The sequence below is a fragment of the Pituophis catenifer genome, unplaced genomic scaffold, assembly GCF_029215685.1.
Source record: "Pituophis catenifer annectens isolate HBS135680 unplaced genomic scaffold, rPitCat1.0.hap2 SCAF_2, whole genome shotgun sequence".
NCBI lineage: Eukaryota > Metazoa > Chordata > Lepidosauria > Squamata > Colubridae > Pituophis > Pituophis catenifer.
This window is the reverse complement of record NW_027256882.1, coordinates 91,643,760-91,655,177: the sequence shown is the minus strand read 5'-3', so window position 1 is coordinate 91,655,177 and position 11,418 is coordinate 91,643,760. Positions and strand designations below refer to the sequence as shown.

The following is an 11,418-nucleotide window of genomic DNA, read 5'->3' as shown; positions in this document are numbered from 1 at the left end:
GAGTCACTCAGACTGTTGTAATGCAATGTTGGATGTCTGGCTTCATAGGATTATAACTTGTAGTATTCTCAGCCACTATGAATTAGAATCCAATTCAATTAGAAGGCACAGATTTGGGGAAGTTTGTAGAGACCTGTAAGTGTTCTTTTCTCCTCTAAAGCCCGTGTTGGTTTGCCCTCAGTTTTACCTAAAAAATTGGAAAATTTGTGTCGTAATTTCCAATATAGTTTGCATCTACTACATCCCCAGTCAAGTTCTCTATCTGGATGAAAGCAAGCACATGCATCATTTAATACAGCCAATGAAAAATATGGCTTGATATTTACCAAACATCAGCAAAGATTGAAAAAAACCCCGAGTTTATTGTGAAAACTTAATGTAGAAATTCAAAGAATTTACAGTATCTATACCCCCATATCAAAATGCACAGGACTTTCCATAATCATGGTGAGCAATACTGTGTGTGATTAGCATGGTCAATCCTAAAGCGGCTTAATTCTTTTAGATATATATCCATAGAAAATAGATACCACGTGATCCTTTCTGTATTCTCTACTATGAATGAAATTATTTAACCAATGGACATGACATATCCAAATAAGCTTTCTTTAATAAAGTACTACAATGTACTTTTTCTGTGTATTTGCAGAATATCTTAGAAAGGTAGCAGTTGCTTTGGATATATTGGTTTGATCAGTTGCCTAGATGTCTCTTGCAGTTCTACTATTTGAAAGCAGATTCTTCTGCCACATACAGAAAATTGGATTGTTCGTTGTTTATTTATTTAATTGTTGAATTTATTTGCTGCTCATCTCATAGCAAATGAGCCTGGACAGCTTCCAGCATTAAAACATTAAAATCCTAACAAATATCTGTAAAAGAATAAAAATAAAGATCCCAATCAAGATAAAATATAGTTAAAAGATGGGGAGGGAAGGAACACAATACACTGGGGGAGGGGGGAGGGTGTTGCCTCTTAATTCAACTACCTCCTCCAATGCGATGTTATGGCCCCAGGCCATATAGCAGAGCCAGTCTTCAGGCTCCTACAAAAAGACAGAAGGATGGGAACCAATCACCTCAGGGTAAAATGTTCCAAAGTGCAGGAGCCATGGCAGAGAAAGCCCTTCTCCTGGATCCCATTTGTTTATTTCCACAAATGACAATTTTCTGCTTTTGAGCTTTATAAAAAGTGAAATCTGATTTGCAATGAGTCCTTCAGTGTTAAGTTTTCTGGATGATCCCGTATGGAATGATTCCAATCACTTTATTTGCTGTGGTGCAGCCAAGGGCAAAAGTCCTTTTTCAGATATAAAGTTATTAACAGTTTTCCAGTAATTAATTAGTAAACTTCAAAACTGACTAAGGAGTTCTCAGGGCATATTTAATAGCCCGACATTTTACACAGTGGGTTGTAAATGTGTATATACTTTAGAGAAGTGTTTCTTAACCTTGGTGACTTGTGGACTTCAACTCCCACAATTCCCCAGCCAGCTTCTTAGGAGTGAATGACACTCAGTTTTATATAGATTGGCATACAGTAAAAGAGTAAGAGCTAAATCTACAACTTCCTTTTGTTTGGCAAGCCTGTTTTTTTTGTGTGGTTTTTTTAAGGAACTGAGACTTCCCTTCCAAACAATACAGCCTATACTCATTTTTCCATTGTACTTAATGAAATCCATTCTACATTCTACACTTAATGGTATTATGAACTATTCTTCTTAGTAGATTTCCTTGGATGTGGGGACAAGAAGACTGGGAGATGTGAGAAAATTAGTATTCTATGGAAAACTATTGTTTGTAAAATTCTGCAACCAAATAAGAGTGAGTCCATGAGAAAATATCTTGTCACGTTTAGAAATACATGTTAAGAATACAGTAGTAATTTTGTACATTGTGCCATTTATTTTTTGAAAATTTTGTGAATTTCAGAATGTTCTGAAAGAGATCCATCCTTCCATCCAAGAATAGTTGCACTAGCCATTTAAAGATCAACAAATGTGAAATGGTTTATCTCTTTGATTCAGTTAACTGAATCTGTACATACGATAGGTACACACACATACTTTAAACTCTATAATATACTGCAATCTCTTTCAAGGTGTGCAACTTCTGTTTTTAGTGAAAAATAAGAATTTCTCCCAGTCTCTAGCACTTAATCAGCAAATAAGCACTGAGGTTCAGTGAATAGAAGCAGAAATGTCTTATGATAATAAAATATTGACAAAAGTTGCTGAAGAAATTGGCAAAAAAGCAAAAGAACAGGTATCTTCAATTTTACCATCGTAACAACCCTTACAAAAGGTTAAGCTGAGATAATTACTGGCCCAAGGTTAACCAGTGAGTTTCCATAGTTCAATGGGAATTTGAGCTTGGTTTATAAAAATTCTGTGTGTGCAATTCCATACCATCAGGAAACCAGATATGCTTCTGTGCCCTTTCTCTGAACAAAGATTAGTAATATTATTAAGATAATGATGAGCCTACATTCCTAATGATGGGTGTTCTTCCATTTGTGACAGTAGTCAAAGTAGCTACAGCTTAATTAGGTCCTTGGTTTGGTTTGTTTTCTGTTTATATATTTACATATATATATATGTAAAGATAAGGTTTCCCCTATCCAGTCATTTCTGACACTAGGGGCCAGTGCTCATCTCTATTTCTTAGCTGAGGGAGCCACACCATATCAAGTAGTTCAGCATGAATTTTACTTAATCACTAGATAAAGGTACATATTAAAATGATTGATAAATAAATAAAGTTTAATATTTTTATATTTAGTAAATATAATTGTGGATGTTTACATAAACTTAATTGCATGTATATATTACTGGGTTTCCCTGAAAATAAGCCCTACCCCAAAAATAAGCCCTATCCTGATTTTTAAGTGTGCACATAATATAAACCCTACCCCCCCAAAATAAGCCCTAGTGAATGGGGATGGGAGTGGCCAGCAAAGGAGGAGGTGAATGCACATGGGCTTACAGTGTCTGACAGCAGCCACAGCCCATGCAGTGCAGGTGAGTTGATTACCTGTCCAGGTAGAAGCGGGGGGCCAGCATGTGATCTGGATGTGCTGCATGGACTGCCAGAAACCCAAGAGTCAGTGGGCTGGAGTAGCAGGTGGCTGAAGGAGGCTCGTCTTCGTGTGGCAGCACCAGCAGCAGACAGAGGCAGAAGTGTGTGCATGTGGGGGGGGGCAGGCGATCTGGACATGCCACACAGGCCACGGGAAAGCCAAGAATCAGTGGGCTGGATCAGGTGGACAGCCATGGGAGTCTCATCTTTGCATCTCCTGGCTTGCCTGTGGCTTATGTGATGCATCAGGATCACCTGCCTTCTACCCTATACCTCTGCCTCCATCTGCCATAGTATGAAGACGAGCCTCCTGTGACCATCTGCTCGCTCCATCCCACTGACTCTTGGATTTCCCGTAGCCTGCATGGCATGTCTGGATCACATGCTTCCCCTCCCCCACGCCTCTGCCACCATCTGCTGCTTGGACAGGGAATCAACTCACTTGCGTTGCGTGGGCTGCACAGCCCCAGAGTGCACTGACCAAGGGACCGGAGTGCTGCAGCTGCTGGTGGATACCATTGGTCCCCGCATGCTTGCCACCTCTTGTGCATGCGCTGGGGGATGGGGCACCCAGCTGGGCTGATCACCCTGAAATCATGTTTCCCCAAAAATAAGCCCTAGTGCTTATTTTGGTGGGCCCCCCCTCAAATAAGACCTGGTCTTATTTTCAGGGAAACACAGTATATATTATAGAACTACTATATCTATATGATATAAACCGAATGCAGAAGTTAAAAAAAAAAGACAGATCGTGTTGCTTACTTGTTTACTAAACAGTTAAAATGTTACAGATTATAAGAAATATTCAGAAAAATTAGAGAATAAGGAAAGAAAGATAGCATTCTTTATGATGGTGGATGAGCAAGAGACCAAGAGATTTGGGACGGTAGTTGATTTTTTAGTACAGTGGTTATGCATTCCTGATTTCCTCACATGATCCATGGTGCTTTAGTTTAAGTGCTCCACGACTCCTCCTGGTAAGACAAATCAAAGTGAGATGTGAAAATTCAGAAGATGTAAAATTACTCATTATTAAATGAATAAAAAGAGAAAAAGCATGAGAAGCATTAACCCCCAATGTAAGGTCTATTGAAATTGAAGAACTCAGCATCTTCTGTTGGCCACTTCATTTGACAAAACAGCCCCTTTCTCCAATTTCTAATGTTCATTTATGTTAGAAAATCCTTAGTCAGGAAGCAAGATGAGATCAAATATAAGAATCTTAAACTCCCTACATGCTGAGAGCAAAGTACACAGTGGTTCTGGGCATCACTTGTTTTTCATTTTCCAAAACATGAAAGTTATACTTACACAACTGCATTGCAAAACAAGCACCGGTTGGCATAGGTTACACCATCAGAACCACAGTGTGGTCGAAGCTCCAAAGTACAGGCCTCTTGCACCTGATCACCACATTGAATCTGCAGAAAGCAACAATATATTTTTTTTCAAATTTTAGGATTGAAATAATAAACGTTTAATTGTTATAAAACTAATTATGCAGAAATATGGTGGTTGGATTTACTTGTTCCATCAGCAAAATGTTCCTTTTTTGAAGGACACTCCCTTATAAGGATAAAGGGTCTGTATCATTCTTCCAGAGGAGTTAAGAGAGGTCTGTAACAGGGGTGAAATTGCTGTCAGTTTGGACCAGTTCAGGCGAATTGGTAGTAAAAAATGCTACCGGTTCGGGTGAACCAGTATTTCTGATGATCAGCTCGGCAACGATCAGCTGTGACGCACAATTTATATTAGCTAGAATCATCGGATTTCCTGCTTTCTAGCTAATCTAAATTGCGTGGCACAGTGGATTCCTCCCCCCTCGCTGTTCTACTTACTTTTGCAGACTCGGAAATGTTCAAAATGTTCCTTTTTTAGCACTGTGCGAGTGCGCCTCAGGTGCACATGCACTCACAAAGCGTGCGCTTGGTAGCAGACTCACAGAACTAGTAGCAGACTTCAGTGGATTTCACTCCTGGTCTGTAACATCTTAGGTAGAGTGTCTATGGAGATCCTCCATCATGCAGGCCTTGATTGTCCAAAAGCTGCTTTTTTCTTTTTCCTTTGGAAACATTTTGCTTCTAATCCAAGAAATGAAGAAGCTTCTTGGATGAGAAGCAAAATGTTTTCAAAGAAATAAACAAGGAAGTCCAGTTGCCTTTTGGAAAAAGCAACTTTGGGAATCTTAGATAGAACTGTATCTTATTCAGCTGAATTTCATTAATAGTAAGTTAGGTGGTTATATATATGTGCTTTCATTCTTCCAAACAAAATAAATGGTCCCTCACAATTGGCTACATTGAAGCTAATTAGAAGATTGCTGGTTTTTACTCTAGATCAGAGATGAAAATCAGAAATCTACAACTCCCAACTTCCCTCGCTGACTGTCTGTGCTCTCAGGGATGGCTGGCAGTTATAGTCTATCCAGTAACATAACTCCTGAAGACCTCAGATTCAGCTGATTACTGATTACAGACCTAGATCAGCCATTATTATCTTGTTCTACTAATTGCAAAAGAACTAAAGTTGAACTAACAGAGACATATTTAAGGTAATACAAGGTAGCCCAAGGCAGGTACCTATTCTTGAGCAACAAATCTTATCCTCAATTTTTCTGTTTAAATCTAAATAATTTGGGGGCAAGAAACCTCTTCTGTGGAATATCATTAAATGGATCACTTAGAAGCTCTAAGTTCAAATTGCATAGACAGTTTTCACAGGAAGAATGTAGAACAGGGATTATGGATTATGGAATAGATTCATTTGAGACAAAGCAAGGCTTCTATTTCTTCAGTCCATTAACTTATTCCAGTAAAGTTAGCACAAAGTTGGAATAATCTGAACCATACCATCTGTTCCAATGAAACTATAACAGATTAAAGGTAATCTTACGTATATCCATAGTCTACATTATCTAGATTTATAAACCTTGTTATCACTGAAACTATCACCTTTCAGTTACTAATGAGACTCTTCAGATTGGAAGGATTGAAATCCTGATCTCAGAACAAGTCGAGATACTACAGCTACTTGATTGCAGCTTTGAGCCTTTGTTGTGTTTTGATCCTCAGTTGTGATCTCCGTTTGTGATTTCCATTTGTAACTATGAATGCTTTCTTAAAGGCATCCAACAGTCCTTCATTCCAGCTATAAGTGTCATAAATAGAGCAAGAATTTGTCCAGTATCTTTTCAAATAATCAAAATTGGCCATCATTATTTCTGATGGTAGTGAATTCCATAGTTCAAATATATGATGTGAATGAAAATGAAATGCACTTCATTTTGTATTAGGCCTGATTCTACCTGGATTTAATTGTAATGGAAGTTCTAATATTGTAGGAAATGGGGAAAAAAACCCTATCTACCCATGTATACCATGATATTTATGATTTTATAGACTTGTCTTCTATTACCTAGTTTTATTTCAAGGTGAAAGAAACAAACCCAACCCATGTATTTGCTTTGCTCCTGGAGAACTGTGCCAATCTCCTAATACTCTGATGATTACATTTTTTTGGTTTATAATTTCCTTTTTCAGGTGTGAATGACCCAGTGATCTCACCATAGGTTTGTATAAACATGGTAATATTTGTCTGATGCATTTCCATTCCCCTTTCTAATGCTTCCAAGCATGGAAATTGGGCTGATTCTTTTCTTAATCAATCACCTACCAACTCAGATTACACAAAAACATTTGTGAAGATCAGGGTTTGTACTAATATTTATATGTCCGTATGTGTACATTTATGTATCTTTACACTTACTCACACTGAACTGTGTTTGCCATTTTGACATCCATTCACTCGGTTTGGAAACATCTTAAGTTTTTTGCCATCCCTTTTCAATTCGATTACTCTGATCAGTTCGTTATCTTGAGGAAATTTTGATCCTCAGGAATCAAATTAATTATAAACAAATTGATGAATATAGGTGACTGTTCTCAGCAGTAGTAATAATCCTTCCTATATCTCTCTGGCAAAATTATAATAATTTAGATATTGAACCAAGGTTTTTTTTTCTGACGGTGCATCATTTTAATAGCCAAGCCATTTCTCAGCTTAGAAACTGAACACAATTAGAATTAGAATTTATATCTGCACCATGTAAATCTGTCAAAATAAACATTGCAATTGATTTTCATACCTAGATTTGCTTTTTATTTTTCTTTGCTCTGTAAAAAGCACTGATCTTAATTTCAGCTATAATAATATGGATTTAATAATGTATTTAAAAGACACAATTGCACTCACCTTTTCTTCCATTGCTTCAGTAACAAAATCTAGAACCAAACAACAGTAATATGAAAACATTAAATTCAAAGCTGAGGTTGAAAAATGGTTGACTGGATAACATTTCTTCAATTATATAAACATGAATGTGTTTCATTTCACATTCTCCTTTATTTTCTCAAAAGAAACCTATATTCAGATACCAATATGTGTACATTATTTTCAATATTTCAAAAACAATCCAGCATAAAGTAAAAAATATTTCCTTCAAAATGTATTCAGAACCAATTATCTTATGATCTTCAATTTTCTTTCCATAGATATCTGAAACTAGATGGAGGTTCTGAAACTTCGTGAAATTTCTGCATGAGCCATGAATAAAGTGTACATCATAAACACTTACTGTGATATGAAAGCTTTTTGCCTATAGATTTACCTCATTACATGGGGATTTTCATGCCTCATCAACTAACAATGTGTGATTTCTTCATGCAAGAAGATAAAATCCATATAGTACACTTTGGAATTCATTATGGTCCTTCCACTGAATCCTTAATTTAAAGGATTGTTTCTGATTGCAGAAGCGTTTAGAATGCCTGAACGTCTCTCTTTCTGAGGAATACATGATGGCCCATTTACAATGGGCAATACAGAATATGTCCATTTCTAAGAGGGAGGCTTCTTTGGAAAGGAAGTTTTGCAATTATGATGTGGGACTCATAATGTGGGACTCACCCATATAAAAGAATAGCATCAGGGTGACAAGCAGAACCCCTGCTGTCTTCATGTTTGATTTTTCTGAAGTCTCTGCTGCCAGTTTCTGATCCACAGATTCCACTACCAGAGGAGGGATCTAATAACTCTTCTATGTCAGTGCTTTATGTACGGTATGTATTTGCAAATACTGTGATGATAAAGCTTTTTCAGATTAATATTTAGCTATGGAATTATGATACTTCTGTATTAAATTCAATAACAACTTCCTTATCTGCATAGTGAACAGTTGGCCTCCAGCTTCTTAAAAAATAAGGTATAAATTCACTTGTAGGTTTTTTTGTTTTTTTGCTCATAAGCCATAAGACCTGAGATGATTAAAAGAGAACATGGCAGCCAATTCCATATCATAATCTTCAGAACAGATGTTTTTAAATTAAGGAAGCACATACAATAACATTCTGTATTCTTCAAGGCTGCTTTTTACATAGGCTTCTGGGTAAAATATATTTCAACCATAAACAAGGAATAGAATCTTTCCTTCTCTGCTTATTCTACTATTGTTGGTAAACTTAGCTTAGTTTTTGAGAATTAACAGTCTTATTTTGTCTTCAGATCCTGAGATTCCAACTACCAGTTCCTGCAGGGTTCTAGACTGGGGAAGTATGATGGTATTGGAATAATATTCTATGCACATTAGAGAAGAGACCTTGCTTCAGTACACAATATATCGATATGACTGTTGCAGTCATATTGGTGCAGTTCATTTTGCACTCTGTCAATCACAGGGAGATAGTGATACACAAAAATAGAAAGAGAATGACTATTATAAAGAGCAACTAAAAATAAATGATCCAATCTATAAACAATATAAAGAAAATCTATAGTTTGAATTAGTAATTTTTTTTCACTGCAAAAAAAAAGATTTGATCTTACGCATTTCTTTCTGTTCCAAATGCAAATGTATTCAAATTAACACAGCTATCACTGAATAATACTTGACCTGAATATGATTAAATTAAATATCAATTTCTTTAATCAGCTGACAACATAAAAACATAAACAATCAAAAACAACTTAATGGATCTAAATTTATAACCCTTTTGTTGGAATACAATGTTGGGTTAAGTATAATGGGTAGTTAGGGTTTAGTTGATTAAAGCCGGGCTTCCAGGTTTTGATTCACCATCAGAAATGCTTTCTGGGGCTTTAACACTTCAAAGCTGCTTAGTCTTTAAACTTTGGTATATATTGGTGTCAGGATTATGGAGTGCTGCAATTTTATTTCTAAAGATTCATATTATTTCTATATAATGCCAGCTATAATTTGGGGTTGGAAATCTGTCATAAATACAATATTCCTGTGAAGGAGCCTTTAAAATGCCTATTATCAAATGGATAATGTGGATCTAAGTCTCAAAATGCCATCTAACTGAAAAGGATCTTTTGCAAGGTCCTTAATCAAGGAGAGAATCAACCTAGAACTCAGAAGAAATTTCCTGACAGTTAGAACAATTAATCAGTGGAACAACTTGCCTCCAGAAGTTGTGAATGCTCCAACACTGGAAGTTTTTAAGAAGAGATTGGACAACCAATTGTCTCAAATGGTAAAGGGTTTCCTGCCTGAGCGGGGAGTTGGATTAGAAGACCTCCAAGGTCCCTTCCAACCTATCCTATCCTATCCTATCCTATCCTATCCTATCCTATCCTATCCTATCCTATCCTATCCTATCCTATCCTATCCTATCCTATGTTTGGCTTACCTGAGTACAAAAAGAAGAGTGCCAGGGTGAAAAACAGGCAAAAAGCCACCTTCATGTTGGTAGAAGAGGATGAATCACACCAGAGTTCTTCCACTGAAATAGCTTCTAGCTATCACAGACACAGGTACTGTTTAAGCTCTAGCTGGGTATTTATGTCTATATATAAGCATTTTGCCACAGCCTTATCAAAAGAAGATAAGAGAATGTTGACATTGCAAGTCCCTATAGGCACTTTTCAGTTTCCCCATTATATTGTGTTAGTCAGCTTCTATTAGTAAATATTGAGCAAATCTTTGGGAACAGTAAACATTTGGCAAGTCATAAATCATAAGCAAGAAAGCCATTTATACGTTCAAAGGGGAAATGTGAAAAATATCGTTATTCACTGAACAACAAATATTAAAGAATACACAGAATTCAATTCTTAGATAGACTCATGATAACCTTCAGTGTGTGTTTCTAGATATGATCCCGATTATAAAATTTGACCGCAAAGCAATGAAATTGTGTTACTATTACAACTGAATAGCTGTAGCTGAGAAAAATGCATGTGGCCATTTCACCATTCTTTAAAGAGCTACTCTATGTGTATTCTTGCAATCTAGTACCCAAGATGGTGTTTCTCAACCTTGGCAACGTTAAGACGTATGAAGTTCAACTCGCAAAATACCTATTTCCTGCAAGTCCTATAATTCTATCTTTAATGTCTGGCTATGTGAGAGCATGAATATTTAAAAATAAACCCATCAAAAATAAACCCATTGCAGAAACAGCAAGTAAAAAGAAGAGACAGGGTATCTGCTTTTATATTAACAATTGATAGTGTAAAATCATCACTGCACTAAAAGAAATTCTGTGATGTGAACTTAGAGACACTATTCTTTAACTGCATATCCTTTTATTCCCTCCGTGATTTCTGTTCATTTTTTCTAGTTTTTCTAGCGGTCTATTATCCATGTCATCTCATATTTCCCATCTTCTCATTTCATCATCATCATCATCACCAACTTCTTATTTCTTATCTTTCCTACTACCTTTTCCTGCTGGTATATTATGATTGATCAATTGTTGTTTGTATTTCATGATTTAGGTGTCAACTTGCAAAGCATCCCTGGCCTGCTCTCGAATTGCCATAGGCAAGGGGGATGGGAAACCGACAAAACAGCACAGCAGCCAAAGACAGATGCACATTCCAGACTTACTGTATTTTTTGGAGTATAAGATGCACCTTAATTTTGGGGGAGGAAAACAAGAAAAAAAGAATTCTGCCTCTGCCTACCAGCATCAGGATCAGCGGCATCCTCACTTCCATTTGAATTTTGACAACAGGTAGCACAGATCTTTTTATCAGTTTAAAACAAATCCTATCTATTTAACTGGACTGGGTAGGCTGGGCTGGGATCTGGCCAGGAGGGAAGAGAAAGTGAGACTGCAGAAAAGGAGGAGGAGGGTGGGCGGCTTTGCGAATTGCTTCGGGGAATTGGGGAGGAAAAACGGCATTGCCTCCATGCATCGCGTTTTCCAGCGTTTTTCTCCCCAATTCCCCAAAGCAATTCACAAAGCCACGCAACCTCCTCCTCCTTTTCTGCAGTCTCACTTTCTCTTCCCTCCTGGCCAGATCTGTCTCCTGGGC

The 11,418-nt window shown here is 37.0% G+C and overlaps 1 protein-coding gene across 1 annotated transcript; it reads right to left on the bottom strand.

Moving 5' to 3' along the window:
* Positions 1 to 3,988: 3,988 nt before the first annotated feature.
* On the bottom strand, positions 3,989 to 9,840 carry LOC139310222 (ovomucoid-like). Its single transcript, XM_070934383.1, has 4 exons — positions 9,786 to 9,840; positions 7,330 to 7,358; positions 4,390 to 4,499; positions 3,989 to 4,052 (listed from the first exon to the last, which is right to left on the bottom strand). The coding sequence occupies exons 1-4, from the start codon at positions 9,838 to 9,840 to the stop codon at positions 3,989 to 3,991; spliced, it is 258 nt and encodes an 85-aa protein (XP_070790484.1).
* Positions 9,841 to 11,418: the final 1,578 nt, after the last annotated feature.